The sequence below is a fragment of the Sciurus vulgaris genome (assembly GCF_902686455.1).
Source record: "Sciurus vulgaris genome assembly, chromosome: 3".
NCBI classification, from domain to species: domain Eukaryota; kingdom Metazoa; phylum Chordata; class Mammalia; order Rodentia; family Sciuridae; genus Sciurus; species Sciurus vulgaris.
Genome location: NC_136463.1, coordinates 37,284,831 through 37,309,273, shown reverse-complemented (window position 1 = coordinate 37,309,273; position 24,443 = coordinate 37,284,831). Strand labels below are relative to the sequence as shown.

At 34.6% G+C, this 24,443-nt stretch overlaps 1 protein-coding gene and 1 long non-coding RNA gene across 3 annotated transcripts in view; one reads left to right on the top strand and one right to left on the bottom strand.

The window, feature by feature from the left end:
- USP32 (ubiquitin specific peptidase 32) overlaps positions 1 to 24,443 on the bottom strand; it is a 190,808-nt gene that overhangs the window by 83,378 nt on the left and 82,987 nt on the right. For both annotated transcript variants that reach the window (XM_079131344.1, XM_079131345.1), the window contains exons 4-7: positions 22,406 to 22,524; positions 15,756 to 15,915; positions 3,456 to 3,587; positions 1,866 to 1,973 (exon numbers count right to left, since the gene is read on the bottom strand). In XM_079131344.1, the coding sequence (XP_078987470.1) occupies positions 1,866 to 1,973; positions 3,456 to 3,587; positions 15,756 to 15,915; positions 22,406 to 22,524 (519 nt within the window). The remainder of the gene's footprint in view (positions 1 to 1,865; positions 1,974 to 3,455; positions 3,588 to 15,755; positions 15,916 to 22,405; positions 22,525 to 24,443) is intronic.
- Positions 10,113 to 24,443, top strand: part of LOC306656379 — a 95,065-nt gene continuing 80,734 nt past the window's right edge. Inside the window, exon 1 of the long non-coding RNA XR_013762496.1 lies at positions 10,113 to 10,137. This is a non-coding gene — a long non-coding RNA (uncharacterized lncRNA). The remainder of the gene's footprint in view (positions 10,138 to 24,443) is intronic.

Below are 24,443 nucleotides of genomic sequence, written 5' to 3'. Positions count from 1 at the left end.
GTCAATCTATTTCAAAATTATTACCCAGGCCGGGGGAGACCTCTCTTTCAGCCAAATTTAGACTTAACTTACTTATAACCTGAAATGATAAATATTATAATACTTTACAGATTTTGAGGAGATAATAATATAAATCCTTAGGTTATTTTCTTTCTTTTCTTGTTGGCAGTGCTGGGGACCGAAACCAGGGCATCAAGCATGTTATTCAAGTAATCTACCACTGGGCTATGTTCCATTTCTATCATTCAAAATTGATTATTAAAAAGGATGGGGGCTGGGGAGATAGCTCAGTTGGCAAAGTGCTTGCCTCCTAAGCACAAGGCCCTGGGTTCAATCCCCAGCACCGCAAAAAAAAAAAAAAAAAAAAAAAAAAAAAGGATGGGACAGGGCATGGTGGTGCATGCCTCTAATCCCTGCAACTCTAGAGGCAGAGGAAGGAGGACAGCAAGTTTGACACCAGTCTGGGGAACTTATCAAGACCCTGCCTCAAAAAGGGTAGGCAGGGGCTGAGGTTGTAGCCAGTGGTAGAGTGCTTGCCTAACTCCTGTGAGGCACTGGGTTTGATCCTCAGCACCACATAATTAAATAAATTTAAAAAAAAAACAAACAAATAAAAATGCATAGGCAGGGGCTAGGGATATAGTTCAGTGGTAAACCACTCCAGGATTCAATACCTAGTACCATAAAAAGAAAAAAAATAACTGTATTGCATGGTTGTTTCATAGATGCTTAAAATATCTCAACTACACTGAGAATCAGGAACACAACAAGCTGGTGTAATGATAACTTGCTTTCACTTTATCTCCCCCAATGTAACTAATCTGCATCAAATTTTTGTCAAGAACAGTTTTAACTCTTCAAAGAAGTTCAAATGCAATACACTAAGAAATAGAAAATCAGCCCTTCACTAATTAACTTCAAATGAATTACGCTAGTTGGTTAATTTCCATTGATTCATCAGCAAAATAGGAATTTTAAAACTTTATAAAACTTTCAAAGGTAATAATTAACCTCACATGAGAAGCAGATTTCAGTCTCCTTATTTAACATTAAATTTTAATAAAAACAATTTATCATAAAGCCAGTTTGGAATAATGGTCTATCAACAGGGAATAAAAAAGAAATTTGAATTTTTAAGATTAAAAATTTTTAAGATTAAAAAATTACCTATTTCATAAATCCCTATAATAAATATGGTATTAAATTAATTGAGTGCATCATAAGTGCACTACTGAAGATAAACATATCAAGTAAAACACCCCAAAATAGGCAAATTTGTGCAATTTGTAAAACTCTATTTTAGAAAGAAATAACAATCCTAGCAAATATTGAAATTCCAATTAAATATGAATTGTTGCATTTTCTCAAATATGGTTAATATTTAATAATGTAATGTATTTATGCTTATAAATTATGTGATAACATTTTAGCTATGTTTAAAAGACCATTTTAGTACTTAAGAAAACTATATTCTGATCATAACTTTCATTTTTCAAATAAATTATTAATGTATGTAAGTGACATAAAATGAGTTATACTTCAAATTATGCAAGACACAAAATTCTCAATATAAACTAACAAAAAATATTTCCTGAATGCGTAAAATTTTCATTTATCATGAATTACAAATTCTTCAGGAAAATGAATCCATTATTAACAGCAATTATCTCTTAACTACTCCCTAGTAAAAGAGACAATTGCTTCCTTAGACTGACCTTAGTAAAACTCCAAAGTGAGATTAATATTTGATGAACCTGACAGTTAAGGTAACTCAAGCCTGAATGTAAGCATAATCTTACTTGGAAGAAAGCTGATTTTCTCCCTACACAGTTTGCATTTTTTCTGATACTGTTTATTATACTTACATTTTTGTCTTTCAGCTAGGGGTCCCCTGCAACAGGCTGATAACCCACAGGATATCTCCTTAAAGTCTATGTGATTGTCACGATTTTCATCAAAAGCATTAAATAAACCTAAAAAATGAAAAAAAGACACCATAAATCACAGCCAACAAGCTTTATAATGTTCATACTGGCATGTTTATGAAAGGAAGAATGACTTTCCCATGAATTGACTGAAATTAAAAAATGAAAAAAGTTTATCATCAGCTCAATGAATCAGGAATTATTTCTTTTTCTCTTGGTACAATTATAACTGAAACTTATGATCCTGGCAGAAAATATATTATAATCCTTTATTGTTTGGTTATATCTTTCTGTACCTATCTTTTATCAATTCTAACAAATTAAAAATGTCTACAATATATTTTTTAATGTTGGCAAATAAAAATAAGAACCAACATGGATCAGAAATTATAACAATTATCCTTATAAAAGTTTAACTGTTCAGTATGTGAATATTTAGACATATCATCGTATCTTTAATAAGCTCCCATAAAGCTCTACACAGCACCTTCTTTGTACCACTTAATCTTTTAAATATGAATGTTTTAAATTTCAGAAATGAAAAGGGATTTAGAATTTGATTTTATGTTTTTAATTTTTTTTGTATAAATAGAAATGGAATAATTTTTTCAAATTAATTTATATATTCTAAAAAGGTAACAATACAATTGATTGCTGGCTCCCCTAAATGAGTACTTCTGAAGAATCCTAAGTATCTGAAAGAGATCATATATTTCAAGAAACTAATTCAGTATCCTCCATTTGAAGATTAGAAAACTGAAATTCAGTGGGAGATAAGTGATTTACCAACTTTAAAATCATCAAAACCAGGTGGGGGGTATAGTTCAGTGGCAGAGTATACATGCCTAGTGTGTGCATAGCTCTGGATTCAATACTCAACAATGCAAAAACAAAAAACAAAACCAAACAACTAACCAGAAACAAAACAAAAACAAGAACTTCAAACCAGAAGCAGAACCCAAATTTTCAAATTCCAATTGTGATTTTTATGATGTCACTCACAATGGCTCTTTGTATTTTGTTTTTTCTTTTTAAAGTCACAGCAGTAAGTTTAGAGCTACAATGGACCTGAGAGATGTTCTAGTCTAGTAGTTTCTGTTTTTTGATGATACAGGAAATTGAACCTGAAGCATATGCTAAAGAAGCACTCTACCACCGAGCTGCATCCTAGCATTAATTTAGTAGTCTTTCTTTCTTTCTTTCTTTTTCTTTCTTTTTTTTTTTTTTTTTTTAACTCTGGAGGCATTGGGGGATACAGCAGTGAAATCTTATCTGAAAGAAAAAAAGTGGAGGCACCCTAGAGAGCAGCCACCATAACTTACAATTTCATACTACTGACTTGGTCAAACTCACTTAATACATAAGCACATTCAGGTGTAGACAGCGTTTTAAACTGATCACATAAGGCAAAACAGGTAGAAAATAAAGCTCGAAACTACTAGACTATACTATCTGCAAGAAACTTCAAAACCTGGGTTCAGGCATATTTATTTACCAATGAACATCTGTATAAAATAGAATAATTCCTACCTTCACTTAGAGATGGACGAATAGGTGGCGAAACCAATGGGCCAAAGGTCTCTAAATCAAATCGTCCAGTCCGTGATTGAGCCTTCAGCAACCAATAGCGTTTCTCAAGATCAATGATGTCTGATTCCTCCACTGAATCAAATTGAACAAGATTATAAAACATCAGAATGCTCTACTTGGCAATTAGTTCATTCTGACTGTACACCTTTTAACTTTCCAATTCAATTACTAAAAAATAATTGTAATCAAAACAAACTAATAAAACAAATTTATTAAACCTAAAACGATAGGAGGGGGCTGGGGTTGTGGCTCAGTGGTAAAGAACTCACCTAGCACAAGTTAAGCACTGGGTTCAAACCTCAGCACCACATAAAAATAAATAAATAAAATAAAGGTATTGTGCCCATCTACACCTAAAAAGTATTTAAAACATTAAAAATAATAATAGAATAATAGCAGGACTGGGATGTAGCTCAGTGGTACAGCATTTGACTATCACATGCAAACCTTTGGCTCAATCCCAGTACCACAACAAAACAAAATCAAGTCAATAAAAAGTATCAGGAAAATTAAATCATCATGATAAGTAGTTTCCCATTCAGTATGCTGCTTAAATTCAACATGACATGGAAAATATTATACAACTGAGCCATTTTTTGGGACATTCTCATACATTTATCTGTTTTCATTTTAACTTTCAACCTCTACCTTAGATATAAAGTTTCAACATATATCTTTTCTCCTGGTGAAGCTATAAACATCCTAACAGCAAGACCCATGTCTAATTCATCCTGTCAATATGCTAACTGATTTACATATTCAATACTTGTTGAAAAAGGGAAAATATACATAGTAAACATTACATAAGTAACAAAGTCAGTAAATGATAGGAGGTGGAAGAGGATTCACAATATGCTAGGTAATAGTGAAATCATGAAAGCATGAACATGAACATCTATCTCTCTTCACTTGTCAAAAGACATGTTAAAAATTCAGACAAGCTTGACTAGGATTACAACTGACGTGTTTTTCCCTTTTCAAAGAATTAAAGTAAAATTTTAAAAAAACATGTAAGATATTTACTGTCAACTAAACATGGCAATGAAAGTGATCCTATTAAAATGTAAATGTGGGAAATGTTCCTTTATGGCCAGATTTGCCCTCCTGACATAAACTAAAGAAACTGTACAAAAAATATAACCACTATTTCTAGAAATTAGAAAATACAGGACTATACGCCCTCAGATAAAGGAAACTCAAGTGAGAGTTTCTACTACCCTGGTTTTCTATCTGTGGTCACTTTCTTGACCTTAGCAAGGGATGAGGAAACCAAAGTAGATTTCAGTATAGTTCAGTTGAGAATATTTAGGGAGTTTGAGACAACTGACACTTGGAGGGCTTAAGTACTAGTGAGGAAAGAGTTATGTACACAAACAACTCAGAAAATCTGCACAGGTGTGTTGTTGAATTTTGGCAGAATACTATTCTGAATATGCACAGAGTGAAACTCACTGAGGTTGGGCTGGAACAAATACTGAGAAATTATAAGCTGAAAAATTCCTAGAGCTCATAGAGGCCTAGGAGACACCACATTAACATTATAATGTCTAGTATTGAAAGAAAACATAAAAGAAGTAGAAAAATGTGACCCAAACCCAGGATAAAAATTAGTCAACAGAAAAGGTCCAAGAAATAACATATGATGGAATTAGCAGACAGGGCTTCAAACTATCTATTAGAAATACCTCAAGAATTAAAGAAAAGCATGAATATATTGAAGAAAAAAAACCTTTTTTTTTTTTAGTAAGTGTCAACTGGAACTACTAAAGATGAAAACCACAATATTTTAAATTTTTAAAAATTTCACTGGAGAACTTCCAGCAGATTAGAAACTACAGAAAGGAGAGACCAGTGAACTTGAACAATGGTTAATATAAACTATGCAAACAGAAGCATAAAGAGAAAAAGGCTAAAAAAATTATTAGAACCTTAGTGACAAATAAGTCAATATCAAACATATGTACAACTGGGATCCCAGAAAGGGGCAGGCAGAAAATATTTGAAGTAATAATAGCTGAAAATCTTCTAAATTTGATAAAACATGATGAGCATGGGGGCACATGCCTATAATCCAAATGACTCAAGAGGCTAAGGTAGGAGTATCGCAAGTTCAAGGCCAGCCTAGGCAACAAAGCAAGACCCTGTCTCAAAATTAAAAAAGGATTGGGGATGTAGTAGAGTGCCCCTGGATTCAATCTCTAGCATCAATCACGAAATCAATTTGGTAAAAACAGATCTTCCATATCTAACTATACCAAGGGAAGTCATAATCAAATTGCTGATAAGAAGAAATATTGGGGCTAGGGATGTAGCTCAGTGGCAGAGTAATTAATTGCCTTATACTGGCCCTGGGCTTGACCTTCAGCACAGCAGAAGGGAAGGGAGGGAAGGATGTGGGGAGAGAAATCTTAAAAGCACAAGACAGGGGAAAATATATCACGTTTTGAACTGAAGAAAAAATTTCTCTTTATAAATAAGGGAGTCACAAAAGGGAGGCAGCTCTGAAAGGAAAAGAAAAAAAAAAAAAAACAACAACCCTGAAATTATATATACCCATGAAAGTATTCTTCAAAACAAAGGCAACACGAAGACATTTTTGGACAAATGAAGCCAAGGATTGATCAACGACAGAAATGCACCATAAAGAGTATTAAAGGACATTTTTTTCAGGAAGAAGAAAATGACGTCAGATGGAAACTGGTATCTATACAAAGAATAAAGAAAACAAGAAATGTCCTGTCTCTTACTTTCAGAGATGAAAGTTTCTCCTCATCATTTATATTACCAGATTTTGGATAGGAATTTGTAGCTTTAAAATCAGTTTGCCCCTGGTGTAAATGATTTGAAAGCAAGTGCAGATTTCTACTGAGGAGATTCCTGAAACTGTGTTTTTGAAGCTATGATACTACTCTCATAGCCTGAGGGCTGCACACCTATTTATGAAAATAAAGCTTTATTAGAACATAGCCACACATTCTATTTACATATCGTTTAAGGCTGCTAATGTGTTGCAATGCAGAAATGAGTAAAGGCAACAGAGTCCAAAGATCCACAAAACCTGAAATATTTACTATCTGCCTCTTTAAAAAACATTGGTAACCCCTGTATTAGACTTCGAAATTGCAGACTTCAAGACTTTACGAGTGTGAAAAACCACAAAACAAGAAGACTTCAGAACTTGGAGACACAAGACTGAAAGACTTTGAAGATCTGAGACTTCAAAATTAGGCCCTTCCGGAAATTTCAAGATTGGCTCTTTCATAAAGACATTATTTCCCACATACTTCCAACCCTAGGCAGCATCCTCCATAACCAATATCCCCCACCACAGTATTATATTTGTTACAACTAATAAACCTACACTCGCATTTTTCACTTGAAGTTCATAATTTACCTGAGAGTTCACTCTTGGTATTGCTCATTCAATACGTTTGGACAAACCTACTGTAGTATCAAAGAGAATAATTTCACTTCCCTAAGAATCTTCTGTTTTCTACCTATTCACCCCTCCCTCCCCAATAACCCCTGGGCAACAATGATCCTGTCATAGGAATTCTTTTCTCTTTTCGGCCTGCCTCCAGTCTCCACAAAATTTCCACATAAGAGAATTACTGGGTGGAGAGGATTATCTTTGCATTTGAGGTTTTTTTCAGATTCAAAGCAGACAGGGGTTTCTCAAAAACAATTGGTTGGTTTCTCCTCATCCCAGCCAAGACTATCCATTGGCAGCTAACTCGACTGCCAGTCTTACCCCAAATCTCAGCATCTGGCCTCATACTAAAAGTATCATACATCTTTGATCATCTAGGAATGGTTCACTCCTCTGGAATTCAGTTGGGCGTTGATTCTTAATATTTCCTTGCATCTACATATCTTTAAATGGCTTTAAAGAAGAGCATGATTATTTGGTTTTTGTAGTTATTTTATATTATTACAGTGGAAGTAAAGGTCTTTCTTCTACTTCCTCAAATGAAGCAGAACATCCCTCCCTCCAATTATTACTTAACATGATTCTAGAAATTGTCACCGATGCAATAAAACATGAAAGTATTAAAAGTATTAAGTATAATATTGGAAAACAAGAAGCAAGGTTATTTGCATGTATATAGAATACATATTAAAAACTCAAGATAATTCATTTACAAATTATAATTGAGTTCAAAATCTGCTGGTACACAAACATACAAAAATCAGTTTTTCCTATATAATATCAATAATGTAAGAAACAAAAGTAAAAAAGTATATCAACAATAGCAACCCTCCAAATAAATACATATCCAAAATGAAACAACATGAGATTTTTAGAAGGAAAACTTTACAAATATTAAAATCTAAACAAATTGCCAAGAATGGTGGTGCATGCCTATAATCCCAACTACTTGCGAGGCTGAGGCAGAGGGATCACAAATTTGAGGCCAGCATAGGCAACTTAGTGAGACACCCCCCCCCAAAATCAAAATTAAAAATAAAAAGGGTTGGAGATGTAGCTCAGTGATGGAACACCCTTAATTCCATCCCCAGTACTGCAGCAGGGAGATCTGAATAAATGGAAGAGATATGCCATCAAATAATCTAAATAAGGCCCCGAGAGAAGCATACCATGGCCCTAAATACAGTAGTTATAGAAGATGGCACTGAGTAGAAGAACTACACACAAGAGCAAAGATCTGAGGGAGGCAAAGGGACAAAGCATGGAATAAAAACATTTTAGGCAGAAGGAACAAGCATAGAGGCCTCAAGGAAAGATCATAACTGGCAAGTTTAAGGAAAAGAAAGATCAGATGGCTGAAGAAGAGTTAATGAGGCAGAGAAAAATAACAGAGACATAGGAGAAGATAAAGTCAGAGATTTACAAGGGTCAGATTATATAAGATCTTGTAAGGACTTCAGCCGAATAGAAGCAGGAAGATCAGTTATTCCTCTCTAATAAGGAGTTAAAATCATCCATACATGCAATTACAAGGCTTAAAACAAAACAGATTAATAAGACAGACAATTCAGAAAAACATGCAAAAGTAGTTTACTTTCATTACTAATAAAAAACTATTTCAAAAGAAAAATACAAACAGAATCATGCTAATTCTCTGATTCAAAACTTTTCAATAATTTTCCCTAAGGTATCTGCATGGTTTACCTCCACAACTTTCAGTCTTTCTTCACATGTAGCATTCTCAGAAATCCAAACTCTACTCCATTCACTCATATTCCTTGATCCCTTCCTGCTTTGCTTTTCCCCTTAATACTTATAACATCTGATAAAATTTACTTTTTATTTGTTTGTTTGTTCAATTGCTATTTCTCCCAACTAGAACACATGCTTCTCAAGAGTAAGTGTTTGGTGTGTTTTGTTCATAGTTATATCCTGACATTTAAAATAATAACTGGGCACAGTTTGAGCATCAATAAATATGTTTAATGAATACGTAAGAATTACTTGTTGAGTTCCTATTTCATATAAATATATATTTTCTGCAACAGCAGAAAAGGAAAAAGGTCTTGACAATATGTACCTCAGGTCAAGTACAATAACTCCATTTTGCAAAGAATAATCTTCTATAAAGTTCTTAACTTGGTTACTCCAAAAGAATCTTCTTAATGAGGGGCTGGGGAGATAGCTCAGTTGGTAGAGTGCTTGCCTTGCAAGCACAAGGCCCTGGGTTTGATCCTCAGCACCCAAAAAAAAAAAAAAAAAAAAAAGAATCTTCTTAATGATTCATAAAAATCTATGAAAACGGATTATTCCAAAAGTGATAATAAAGTTATCCTACAGTTTTGGAATTCACAGGGAATTAACTACCTACTAACTAATAAAAGCAATTATAAATGTAAATAAAGAAGTGACAAAGTTTAAAGATAACATTTTAAGTAAAAAGAATTGGAAATCAACCTTCATTAGATTTATTATTTGTATTACTTTAACCTTAGAGAGGAGCAACAAAATTAGTACCTGTTATTTTATTAGCATCTAGTAAATCCACTAAACCAAACATCTTTCTCTATACTAAAGACCAAGGTTTCTCAACCTTGCAGTAATTAAGCCTTCCAAACTTTTTTTACTTATAATTGCTTTATGAATTTAATTATAATTTTTATTATTGAATATCCAGAAAATGTACAAAAAATTAGTATCACAACTAATGTTACCATCCTAAAACTACCATTACCCATTATAATTTTTATTTTTGCCAGTCTGCTTAAACTTTGTTGCTACTAATACTAGCTTAGTTTTTCATTTGCATCTCTAGCCCTTTTATTTTTGAGATAGGGTCTCGCCAAACTGCTTAGGACCTTGCTAAATTGCTGAGGATGGTCTTGAACTTGCACTCCTCCTGCCTCAGTCCCCTGAATAGTAGGGATTATAGGCATGCACCACTACACCCAGTTTAACTCAGTTTTAAATAATCAATAGGATAAATTCATTTAAAAACTTTTTTTTTGGGGGGGGGCCACTGGGGATTGAACCCAGGGGCACTTAACCACTGAGCCACATCCCTAGCCTTTTTTATATTTTATTTTGAGTCAGGGTCTTTCTAAATTGTTTATGGCCTTACAAAGTTGTTGAGGCTGGCTTTGAATTTACAGTCCTCCTGTCTCAGCCTCCCAAGTCACTGGGATTATAGGCGTGCACCACTGTATCCGACTCATTTTTAAAAATTTGAAGCAAGATCATCAGAAAAAAAATTCATATAGAATTATATACTATGTCATGTAGTCTTTCTTTTTTTAACCAAATAACTAACATTACATTATAAATTCCTGATGAGACAACACTTTGAAAGGTATTATTACTTTGGAATGGAAATTTTAAAATACGTCAAAGCTACTATTTTAGAAATTTGCTTTCATTTTTTAAAGCTGAAGTACCTACTTCAAATATCCATATAAATGGGTATATTTAAAAGCATTTTAAATTTTAGCAATATGGATAATACCATAGGAGCCTGATATATAAAAAGAGATAGCATTATATTCCTGTATTCCTAAGCAAGATGACTGTCCACTAAATTTATGATGGAGATGAGAACAAGAAAGAAAAAAAAGAAATTTCTTCCTTTTCTCCAGAGAAACATTAGTTCTCAAGTTCTAAACTTCCTTCCAAGTACAATGGCATATAAAAAATCTGATCTTGAAATAAAAGAAGATAAAACAGAAATCATGTTCATATTTTTATACTACTCAAAGTACTAAGCATAAGAGGTATTCAATAAATACTTCTGATTAATTGGTTTTTACACACTATAGTAAGCCAAATAGGGAAAAATTATATTAACTGTGTGGGTTTTTGGTTTTTTGTTAGTTTGGGGTTTTGTTTTCAAGTCTGAAAACTGTATTTATCAGTCTCCTTAAAAAACACAAATTTCTTTGCTGAAATATAAATATGGAAAGACAAATATATTTAGAAGAAAAAATGATCAGATGGTCATGGTCACCAATTAAAACCATGCTTCACTGCTGACTTTTAAGCTTATATGATCTATTCATTTTCTGGATACAGATTGCAAATTCCTTAATTAAACATTTGCAAAAAACAAACTAAAGTAAATACAATACATTATTATTACCAAACATTTTACAATAATTGGTAGCTGAATAGATAGCAAGAAATAACCAACGTTATTTCACTTAAAGAAATTCGAGGCAATAACTTCAATAGCTACTCTTTTCTATTTGCAATTTGCAAATCAATACCAAAACTTATACTCTTGTGGCAAAATAAGAATGAATTTAACACCAACAGATATAATTTTTCTAGGTCATGGCAGCAGCAAACCATATAATCAGACATTCAAAATTGTTCTTGGCCTGTACTTTGGACCACAGAAATCAACTCTCAACTCAGGAAAGGTTCCAGCAGCAGAAATAACACCAGAAAGGGATTCTCATCAAAAAAGTCAGGCACAATAGCCTAGTGATTTCTTATGGTAACACAGTTCTATAATAGTGTTGAGGAAACAACCTGCTCTTATTAAGAATAACCTCCTGAAATCTACTTAAAATGACTCTAAGCCTTACATCATCACTAACAGATATGAAGATAATCAAGGAAAGAAACAGATTTGCTTGGCAGTTTATTGTTTAAGGATCACTGAAATGATTTTTTCCCGATTGAAAGAAGATTACAACATTATAAAATAAAATGAGGAAGGAAACATAATAATATATACATTTTCAATTAAGATAATTGATAAAACAGAGGCAATATAAATGTCTTGAGTAAAATATGAAGAAAGTATATTCAAAATGAATTACTTTGCCTGAAAATTCACCAAAATATGACATTAATTACTTCAGAATCTAGATTCTACTACTCCAAGAAATCACTTAAGTTAGTAAGCTTATTCATGCTTATGATACATTTTGGGAAAATTCCAAACACTTTTAATTTATTAAAAACATATTTACAAGAAACATTAGAGGCACACATATTTTCTTCCCAACATAGCTGAATTCTATAGAATATGATCAACATTAAGGAAAACAATCTTCAATAATAAATATTAATCCTTAATAATAAATGACAATATTAAAACTTCTATTAACTTATTTTACTATTGCTAAATGGGCAATCATTCAACAATCTTGTCTGGATCAAATGAAATTCATTATTGAACAGAAATGAAAAACTAATAATTAGTAAGTTCTTGGCAGAGAAAAAAGGAAATCAGAAAAGTGAATCTGCAAGGCAGACTAAAGTCTTAAAATGGCTCACCACAACCACAACTACCACATGACAACCACTTTTATCTGCAATTACAAGGTACTCATGAAAGATTAAAAGAATAAAATCACTGTATGTCAATAAGCTGTCTGTAAGTCCTAAAATGATAATAAGCACATATTTTGGGATTCAAACATCCCAATTTTGCCATCTATCAGCTATTTGGTCTTGAGAAACTTTCTTTAACTTCTTAGAGCTTTCTTTTCCTCACTTGTAGAATATATATAAAATGAACTTCAGAGATGAAACAAGCATTAAATGAGATGACTGAAGTAGTAGGAGTTTAGTGTCTCCTGTAGAAGTGTTCTATATGCCTGTGGTAAATTAGAAGCCTCAATCATGCAAACTATTTTGGGGGGAAAAAGTACAGAAGCTACTGTCGAACATTATCTGTCAAATGAAAATAAATTTTAAAAAGTCATAATTACATAATATTCTATATAAACATTTAATAAAAACATTAACAGACTGTGTCTGATATTGTACTAAAAACTATAGATAACAAATGTGAACAAGACATAGTAAGTGTAGAGCCAAAAAGAAGTGAAAGTTAGGCGCAGGGCCTGTGGGCTCAGTGGAAGAGCACTTGCCTAGCATGAGAGAGGTCCTGAGTTCATCCTCAGAACCACATAAAAATAAAATAAAGGTATTTGTCCACCTACAACCAAAAAAAAAAAAGTGAAAGTTGGTCATTTAAACCAAGTGTAGAATACAACAAAGGAATACATTCAGGGTTTTCTGGGAGCACAAACATGAGTAAGTCCTGGGGATCTAGATAGACAGATTGGGGGGGGGGGGATATATATGTTTTTTTCTGGGGGGTGGGTGGGTACTGAGGATTGAACCCAGGAGTGCTTTACGGTATGAGCCACATACCAAGCCCTTTTAATTTTTTTATTTTGGGACAGGGTCACACTAAGTTTCTCAGGGCCTTGCTAAATTGTGGAGGCTGGCTTCAAACTTTCAATCTTCTTGTTTCAAACTCAGTTATCTCAGATTACAAGTGAGCACCATTGCATCTGGCAAGATCTTGATATTTAAAGAGGTACATGAAGACCATGTAAAGGGTGAATCCAATAAAGAGAAGGGAATGTGGTAAAATACTATAAGCAGAGGTACATGATGTTTAATAAAATCTGAAGGCAAGACAGATAGCAACTACAGAGGAGAAAAAATGTTTTCAATTCAAAGCAAGGAAAATGTTAACTTAAAAGAAGGAAACAAGGGCTAAGGTTGTGGCTCAGAGGAAGAGCACTTGCCTAGCATGTGTGATACACTGGGTTTGATCCTCAGCACCACATAAAAACATAAATTAAAAAAAAAGTTAACTTGTGTCCATCTACAGCTAAAAAATTATTTTTAAAAAAGAGAAGGAACTAAGATAAAAGGCAATAAAACAGGAAATAATTTTATTTTTCCAAGGACAAACAAACGGTGTTATATGCGACAGTTCAACCTAGAACTAGAGGGCAATTCAGTCACAATGTAGACATTTCAAAGATTAGCAAGAGTCTTCAGAAGAGAAAACTCAGAGCTACCTACAAGTCTGTGTGCTTGACTGGGTCTACTCAGGTACAGTAGTAGAGTATGGGACACAGATTTAAAATTGTGAAAAGCTGTATAATTATATTTAGAGTTTTGGTCTGTCTCTTCTGTGTGTGTTAAAGTATGAGTAAAATGAACAGGGATAGGTTGTTACAAGAAAAATTCAAATTACCATGGGTTAGGGACAAGAAAGAAATGTAATAAACTGTACTAACCTATTTCAGACTGTCTATCTCTAGCACAAAGGATTTTAAAGATTAATTTATCAAGAATCCCACTGATGGGCTGGGGAGATAGCTCAGTCGGTAGAGTGCTTGCCTTGTAAGCACAAGGCCCTGGGTTCAATCCCCAGCACCAAAAAAAAAAATAAAATAAAAAAAATAAATAATAATAATCCCACTAATAACTAGCAGAACTTTTTACAATTAAATTTAATCTTAGGTATTTAAATACCAAGTAATGAAAGAAAAATGTAACCATCTTTATTTTAAAAACTGGTCAAGATTCACTAACCCATAAAAACTTGAACTCTAAACTTAAGTTCTAAATCATTTTCTTAAAGGTCAGCTGGTCATGGTGGTTCATGCTGTAATCACAATGAGTGGAGAGCCTGAGACAGGAGGATTGCAAGTTCGAGGCCAGGCTCAGCAATTTAGCAAGACCCTAAGCAACTTAGTGGGAAGCTATCTCAAAATTTATAAAAAATAAAATGAAAGGGTCGGGGATGTAGCTCAGTGGTAGAGACTCCCTGGGTTCAGTTCCTAGTATTGCAATAATTAATTAATTAATTAAATTAATAAATAAGAAAGACAAGGGTACTAAAAAGTTTCTGAATCAAGTTCAGTGCCTATTATTGCCAGAATTATCATTCAAAACTTCTGATAACTATAGAATGAAAACTGGAGAAAATAATTAGTGTGTCATTAGTAGCCAGATTGTAAGTCACACAGGAATAGATACAAATATCACTTGACACCTAAAGTCTTCTATTCAGTGAACATACACTTGCTTACACTTGGCACTGGGAGAAAGGAATAATAATTATAATGTAGACTCTGCTTGAAAGGATCCAATGATTCAGGAGAGATGATAATACAAATGAACAGACTGCTATAAAACAATGCTATAAATCCTTTTACTAAAGGATGAAAGTGGGAAGTCACTGAAGGGTACAAATATGTAGTCAGGAAAATTCAGAGAGAAGAGAGGTGATATCTTATAGGAAGGCAAGAAAAGATTTCATGAAAAAGAAGTGTTAGTGGAAGGGGGGTATGTCGGTAAAGTCTTTAAGGATGACTAGAATTTAACAGGTGGAAGCAAACGGAAAGGCATTCCAGTGTTAGAAAGCAGCAAAAGCAGACTATAATCAGGTTTCTGAAACCCGCAGAAAGAACAACAAAAGTTAAAATTAGGATTGTGTAGTGGACTGAATAGTGCCTCACCAAAATTCATGATCACTACAACTTCAGAATGTGACTTTACTAGGAAATAGTCATTGCACATGTAGTAAGTCAAGGAACTTAAAGTGAAATCCTGGATTAGGCAGCACCCTCAATCCAATGATTAGAGGGAAGGACACAGAAACACACAGAGATGGCCATGTGAAAGAGAGAATGAAGAGATGCTGCCACAAGCCAAGGAATGCTTACAGTCATCAAAAACTGGAACAGGCATAGTTGAATTATTTTTTTGGAGGGACCACAGCCCGGCTAATACCTTGATTTTCACTTTAGGACTGTGAGAGAGTAAATGTCTCTTGTTTTAGTTCATGAATTGTGGTAATTTCATGAATTGTTATAGCACCACAAGGAACCTAATATAGCTTAAAGATTAATAATGTCAAGGGCTGTTTTCTATGCTTCAGCAATTCATTATATACTGGGGGGAAAAAGCACTGACAAAATCATATTCTAATATTATTAGGTAATTAATTACATCAAAAGGTGAACAGAAAACAATGAAATGCCATTACTTACAATGTGTGACTCCAGCCAGAGTTTGGTAGAAAGTGGGAGTATCACTATCATCAGTGAGGGTAACATATACACCTCCAGAGAGTAGCCAACGAGAGAAGGTAAAAGCATCTTTGTTTAGAAGAAGCCAATTTCTAAACTTTTCATAGTTTACCTTTTCACCCTAAAATCAAAACAACAAAAAATAAGTTCAGTCAAATTTTAGGGTTTCTTATTTGAAACCTGCACAGGTGCCTATTGGAAAATTGTTTTAAAAAATAACTGTACTTCAGAACTTTTATGTGCATAAAATCTATGTGCTAAGTGCAAATTATTCCTTCAATTCATTGAAGCCGCCATTGCCAGTAACAAGCCACATTTTATTTGCTAAGGTATATCCTGAAATCAGTAGGCTATATATCTTTCACAATATTTAATAAATCCAGTTTTTCACTTGCCTTATCCCACCTCTTTAGCACTTTGAGATCTGTCTGAATTAGCATATTTTAATTAAATCTGTATGGAATTTAGACTCTTTCAAGCTCCATTTGCAAATTAAAAATGACTATCCAGGAATTCTCCTGGAGTAGACAATCAGGATCCCAGAAGGCAAGTATTCACAAGCCAACCTGAGTACAAAAAGATGCTGACCTCCATTTTTTAGCTTCCTTTCCAAATATTTGTTTTGCTAAATCTCTGGAGGAAAAAGATGCAACCAGGCTGAAAAGGAGCATCACACAAGATGTCTAAGTCAATCCTTTAACTTGAACAAGAGCTTCAAAGTTTAATGAAGGCTAGATATTTCTATGAGAAAAAGGAAAAAACTCACATGGAAATACCAAGAGAAATGACATTTAGGAGCCTAGCAGCTCTAATCCTAATACAAATATTAAAGGATAGAATTAAATAACAACCTAAAAATGAAATATGATAGAAACATTGTTCAGTAGAATCCTAGTATATATAGCATTATGTTTAGTAGTTTCAGGACACTAAATGTCAGTGCAATTCGAACAATCAAGATAACACTGACAGTTTTGACATTCTAAAGGGAAAACTACAGCATGAAGAGTTGTTGCAAGGACATGAGAAGACACTGCCAACATGTTGAGAGATTAAGGATTCTACCCATATTTTTAATTACTCTTCAGCTGTCTAGAAAGAGGCTTAGCAGTATAAATTAAACAAGCTGATGCACACTTTCAGAGTTAACATCTCTGACACTGGGATAAGTCTTAAATAAATTAGCATTCTTCAATTATAAGTGGCAGTTTTTTTCTTAATGGTTATGATACTGTGAAATATATATTTGGTCTCCTTTTTTCTTCTGCCATTTACCAGAAATGTCACTTAAAACAACAGATTCCTGAAACTGACATATCTTTGAAAAAGGATATTAGATATAAATTTCCACTTTTAAAGAATCAATAACAAAAAAAATCAATAAAAAATAAACAATACAACTACAGTGGGAATTTCCTTTATAACTTCAACTGTCAAGACTAATAATAAATCATAAGACAAAGCTGAGAGCCCTGTCACTTAAATCTGAGGTCTTTCTTTTAGTGAAAGTGCTTCTTTTTACAGCTCTTTTTTTATTTAAAGAATGGAAAAACAACACAATGCATTATTGTAGAAGGCACAAATAAACTTATTTAATACAAATAAACTGATATGAAAATACAATATCTTAGATATCGAGGGTCTGGATGCAATCATCAGACAAACTATTAAGAAATTAGAGCAGGTAAATATATTAAAAAATTCAATCAGATAACTATCAGTTTTGGGTTGTTTTCTGTGGCCCTGGGAATTAGACATAAGGCCACACACATGCTAGGCAAGTGCTCTACCACTGAGTTACACCCCTAGCTCTTCAGTGTTAGGTTTTAACCAACCATAGGTACCTAATAATTCAAATAATTATACATGTAAGCTTTGCAAAACCTGACCTTGTATTTCTTTAATCTCTTTAAAAATAACAACCCAGTGTTACAGTGTTAAATTAAAAATTATATGGGACCACTGTTTTGGAATAAACTTTTGTGCTAGACCCCAAAAGAACAGATTAAAAATCAAAATGGAGCCATTGATACTAAAGTTCCAAGAAAAACCAAATCTGACCTTTGAAAACAATCAGTATAGAGTCATTCACGTGGTGACTCTGGAGATTAAGATAGGAGGATTGCATATTTGAGGACAGTCTCAGCAACTGAATGAGGCCTTAAGCAACTTAGCAAGACCCTGTCTCAAAATAAAATATAAAACATCTGGGATATAACTCGGTGGTAAAGCACACCTGGGCACCTGGGTTCAATCCCTAGTATCAAAAAAACCATATAAACAAAACAAAACCAGGATAGAGAAATAACCAAACATCCAAAAGAGCTTCAACTGAATGACAATTAAGTTTCCTCAGCTTTATTCCTCACAAAAAGGTAACCCGAAGTATACTGATGTTAACCAAACAGCTATTTTTCTATTGTTCCTTTGCCCTATTCTCACCTTACAAAGGAAGTGATTTTGAAATGACCAATCTGCTTTTTCCAGCCCCTTTTCTGTCTATAATACCCATCAGAATACATGTTGTATTTTATTTTTATAAAATAGAGGGTTGCACAATTCTAGAACTGCAAATAAAGCCAATTAAGTCTTACATTCTTTTTTCTTTTTCTTTTTTTTTTTTTTTTTGGGGGGGGGTATGTGTTGCGTGTATGTATGATACTGCAGATTCAACCCAGCACCTTGCACATTCTAGGTAATCATTCTACCATTGAACTATACACCATGACCCCAGTCTTATGATCTTTTATTACAATAAGTGTCCTCCCTCCCAAAATCACACTTTTAATCATTTCACACTCTCCATCACAATTTCCTCTTATGAGTACATTTCTTCTACTATCTTGACTCCACTGATTTTTCAATTGCACAGGACCTACACCAATGACCTACCTCCATTTTGACAAGTAAAATAACAACTTCTCAGTAGTCAAAAGTTAACTCATTTGACATTTAAGTATATTTAACATAAACGAGTTTTCCTTTTGTCTCCCTTCCTCCCTTCCCCAATACTGGGGCAATTTATCACTAAGCTACATACCCAGTCCTTTTTATTTTGAGACTGGACCTCACTACAATGCCCAGGCTGGCCTTAAATTTACAATCCTCTTGCCTCAGCCTCCCTATTAGCTACAATTACAGGTATGTGCCAGTGCATCAAGCTATTCCTTTCTTCTTGAAACATTTTTGTCACTTGGCTTCCAGGATATTTCCTTAGGCCATTTCCTTAGGGTCCTGTTTTGATTCCTCTTTGTCTTACTAATTTGTAAACACTGGAGTATAGGATTCATTTTTCTGATCTCTTTTGGATGATCTAGATGTCCTAGATGATCTCATCCTCACCTATAAGTCAATAAATCCTTCCTGCTGAACAACAGATTTATGCATCTAAAAGCATAGTTGCCAACTCCACACCAGTGTCTAGTAGGATTCTCAAGTTTACTTAAATATCTCTTGATTGTCAACCCCCAAATGTCCTTTTCCAGTAGTCTAAGCCATCTCAGGTAACAGTAATCTTTTATTAAATCAGTCTTCCTCTACTTTCTCTATCTAAACCCATAATCAAAACAAGAGAAATTCTGTTAAATCCACCTTCAAAATGCAGACTCTAAAAACTTCTCATCACCTCACTGCTATACCACTAATCTAAATGATCAGTGATAGCAGCTCTATTACTGGACTATATGGATGAGCTCAAACTGAACTCTGTTCAGCCTACTTTCCACAGAAGATACAAAGTGATAGTGTTTAAAAAACAAAAACACCCTTATATTACCTTATCCCTCTGCTCAAAACCCAGGGTTTCTCAGGGTTTCACTCCAATAGTTTCTATCTGACTCAGGGTGAAAATCAAAGCACTCACATTATAATCTATCTTCCACTCCTCAATAATCTTTATTTCCTACTACTCCCTTGCTCAATCCATTCCAACTAAATGGGTCTTGCTGCTGGGCACAATGGTGCATGCCTATAATCCCAGCAGCTCAGGAGGCTGAGGCTAGAGGATTTAAAGTTCAAAGCTAGCCTCAGCAAGATAAGAGGCCCTAAGAAACTCAGCGAGACCTTGTCTCTAAACAAAATATAAAAAAGGGCTGGGGATGTGGCTCAGTGGTTAAGTGCCTCTGAGTTCAATCCCCAGTATGTAAGTATGTATGTATGTATGAATGAATCAATCAATGAATGAATAAATAAATTGGTCTTTTTATTATTTCTTGGATATGCAAAAGTACACTTGAACCTCAGGGCCTTTACTGTATTTGCTTTATGGAAGGGAGTTCCCGCAAGTATTATCATTATTTTATCTTTCACTTCCTATAAATTATTTGCTTGAATTTTATTTTTTCTGACAGACTTTCCTAACCATCCTATGTAAAACAGCAACACTCAGTTGCCACCTCCCAATCACTGTCTATTCCCCTTATTCTACTTTATTTTTCCCTGTAGGACTAATCATCACTTAATACATGTGTCTGCTATTAGGCCTAATTTTAGGGAATTAGTTGGCCAACCACATTAAGTTTTAATTTACAAAATGGGAGTGTCTGCATAAATTGAAATTAAATAAATTTAAATGAAAAACTACATATTCTCCCTGAAAAAGAGCAGAAGAGTAATGCATTTGACATATTTTGAAAAACCAAATTAGATTTGAAAAAACCAAATTTTTTTTTTTTCTGGCTAACAAATTTTTATTATGGGAAACAGACAAGACAAAGAAACCATAGCTTAGGGTATCCTGAAGTAGTGAAATACTATGACAGCAACTTTCAGTCAATATGGTATAACCAAAAATGTAGGAGGCTATCCTTGCATGCCTAACACATAGAAATGCTGGATAAAATGTAAAACTATAACCACCAGTAAAAATTCACAGCTAAGCTTAAAAGCAAACAAGGGAAATTGCCATGTGCTACCAACACAGAAGAAAATCAAAGCCAGAATGCTAAGTAGTTTAAAACAGAACAGTCCAAACAGATATTAGAACCAGATATACGCATATGGCTACAGTGTGCCATAAAGCTAAACTTCCTGGAAAAAAAAAAAACAAAAACAAAAAACAAGAACAAAGTACTGTCATTTTAGAGAAATGAAAGTAGGTCAAATAATCACCCATAAGAAAGTAGGTAGCCATAAGTGATCCATGAAAGGATTAAAAATTTCTAAAGGGGTTTTTTACTTTACCACCTCTAGGAACTTTTCACCTATTAGCAGACCACAGAAAAGAAAAACAAAATAATTTTTTTTTTGGTTAAGGTTGCACATTCTCTACCATTTGTTTCTTTTATTTAATTTTTTCTTTTTCTTTTTCTTTTTCTTTTTTTGAGGGGTAGGGGCATTGAACCTAGGGCCTTCAACATGTTATGTTAGACAAACACTCTACCACTGAAATACATTCCATTCCTTTTCATCTTTTATTCTGAGACAGGGTCTTGTTAATTGCCCAGGCTGACCTAGAACTTGTGACACTGCCTCAGTCTCCCAAACCTCTGGGATTACAGGCATGTACCATTATGCCTGGCTTCTCTATTCTTTGGTTTCTGACTATTAGAGATACAATGAAAATTACTTTTGAAAACAAAAATGACAAATTTCAATCCATGTATTGGTTATACAAATCAACTGAATAAAACAGGCCTTGAAAAAATAAAATGGCTTGATACCACAGAATGGCTCAAGGCCAATGACTGATATACCTATATATCCATGATGAAAAGCAGTAGTCCACAACATATACACTACTGCAGGTTCCTACAGAATCCTGTATATATGTGGGTGTCAGCAAGAGTATGGGAGTGCTTTTCATTATGATGCAAATATAAACAGTTGCCTTTACAGTAGAATTGAAAAATTTCAGATTCACAAATATTGCATGTGTGAGTGTGTGTGTGTCTGTGTGTGTGTGTATAAATCATATATATGTACATCTCAAACATAATGAGATTCATGGACCTTTGTGCACAGCACATAGAGTTGAAACATCAATTTAAAAAATGCCAAGAATGGGCTAGGGTTCTGGCTCAGTGGTAGAGCACTTGCCTAGAATGTATGAGGCACTAGGTTCTATTCTCTGCACCGCATATAAATAAATGAATAAAATAAAGGTCCATCAACATCTTAAAAAAAAATTTTTTTTTAAATGCCAAGCATTTACAGGTAAGTGGATGAAACTGGAGACTAAGTGAAAAACGCCAATCCCAAAAAACCAAAGGCCTAATGTTCTGTTACGCAGATGCTGACTCACAATAGGAGAGGAGTAGAGGTTCATGAGATTGAAGGGGGGGGGGGGGGTGAGGGGAAATGGAAGGGGGATGGGAAGGGGAAAGACAGCACAATGAATCAGACATAACTTTCCTATGTTCATGTATGAATACACAATCACCGTAACTCCACATCATGTACAACCACAAAAATGAGAAGTTATACTCCACGTATGTATGATATGCCAAAATACAGTCTACTGTCATGTATAACTAAAAAAAAATTTAAAAATGTTTTAAATGCCAAGAATATTCTGCCCATAAACATCTATTCATCATGAATAAACATAGTACACAACTAAGAGTTAACAATTTAACACCAAGAAGGAATGAAATGTAAATCTTTAAATATACCTCTGAGAAACACTTCCTGAGTGTTTCTGGAACTTTACCATCAACCGCATGGAGCATTCTTTCCATTTCTTCCCGTACAACATAGCTCCCGGATTCACTTGAAAAGAGACTAAAAATGTCTAGGAAAAAGAAAGATAGAATAAATTAATCTTAAAAAAGACCAAATATACTCAGGTAGAAGTAGGGAGAGAAATAACTGCATGATTATTAAAGCCGAGCACCTTATAAATACAATTTAATTTATTCCCACAAAATGGCAGAATGATATCTCTCAAAGAAACAAAATTTGGGCTGGGAATGTGGCTCAGTGGAAAAGCACTTGCCTAGTATGTGCAAATCCCTGGGACCAATCCCTAGTACTGCAAAAACAAGAAAACACCAAGCCAAATTTTTTGCAAATTTGGACATTTGCAAAAATGTCTGTATGTGACAGTACCACACGTTACCAAAGGCTGAGAGAAAAAGGGTCTCTTATAAAAATGTTAATGGGAATATAAATAAACAACAGTGACTGGGGTTGTGGCTCAGTGGTAATGTGCCCACCTAGTATGTATGCGGCACTAGTTTCGCTCCTCAGCACTACATAAAAGTAAATAAATAAAATAAAGGCCAAGTGTCCATCTACAACTAAATAATATTTAAAACAAATAAAAATAAACACAAGTATAGAAAGTAATTTGTCAAAATCTACCAAGATGATGTAAGCTAAAGATTCCATTTCATGTAATTTCACTTCAATCCTTCAGAAATTGATTCCTGTGCACAAAACACAAGGTGTTCACGAAAATTGGAGAAAAAAAAAGTAAATGTTTGTTAAGATAAAAAATAAGCTGAGAGATCCAAGATGGCGGACTAGAGGAGGGCTGCGTTCCTTGTCGCTCCATAACTCTGGTTTCAAGCACAGGATATCTGTTTCTTGGTAAGGCAGTTTTTGCTGTTTATCGATCACCTGCTGTTTACACAATTTGTCTGCTGTGATCACCTGCAGTCTGCCAGCATATCCACTTTTTGGAGTGCAGATTGCTCACTGTCAGGCACCTATCATCTGCCATTTGCCTGCCTCTCACCTGTCCATCGTCTGCCTTACAACTATCCATCACCCAACACACGAGGTTCACCTCCTGATCGTCCGATAACAGTCAGCAAACTGATCGCCAACTACCCGTGGAGCACCAGCTGCCTGCTATTGCCTGAAAGTTCACTGTCACAGTACCTGCAAGTTTGATTAATGTGGCTGCCGCCATTTTGAGACAACAGCCAGGCCCCCTAGGACCCCTGGCCTGACTGACTGACTGAGCCCCATCTCCAGGATCCCTTAGACCGACCGATCACTCCCTGCCTCTGGGACCCTCACATCAATTGACTGCTCCCTACCGTCAGGACCCCCAGACCAACTGACTGCCCCCTATCTCTGGGCAGCCAGATCGACTGATTGCACCTGGCCTCCAGGATCCCACAACCACACCAAACACACCCAACCTCCAGGACCCCTGCCTCACCAACCACATTCCGCCTCCAGGACCTGCTGCAGACCACGGTTACATCCTGACCTGCAGCTCCCCATTTGCCAACACGTTTTGAAGCCAGAGCAGCCATCTTGGATAATCCTGGAAGCCATAGCTCCACTCTTTAGGTGGCACAAATCCCATCCTGAGATGCCTGCTGGAGGCTTGAAGCTCATTGTCAGGTACCTCTCATGCATCAGGCTACTGAAGACTGGAAGGTTTCATTACTATATGACTGTTATACTGTAGATTTTTTTTTTCTCCTTATTGAAAAAATTTAAGTTTTTATTTATTTACTTTTCTTGCTCTCTTTTCCTTTTGTTTACCTGTTCCCTCAGAGTTTCTTTCTCCCTTTTTTGCATGCTAACATCCAATTTCTTTTAATTACATTCTCACCCTTTCTATTATCTAGAACTTCTGTATATTCTTTTCTTATCCCAGTAACAGCCACATTCTACATCCCTCTGCATCCTCTTGTCCTCCATTTGAAACTGCAGACCTTACTGCAAATTTGTTTTATTGAAGATAATATT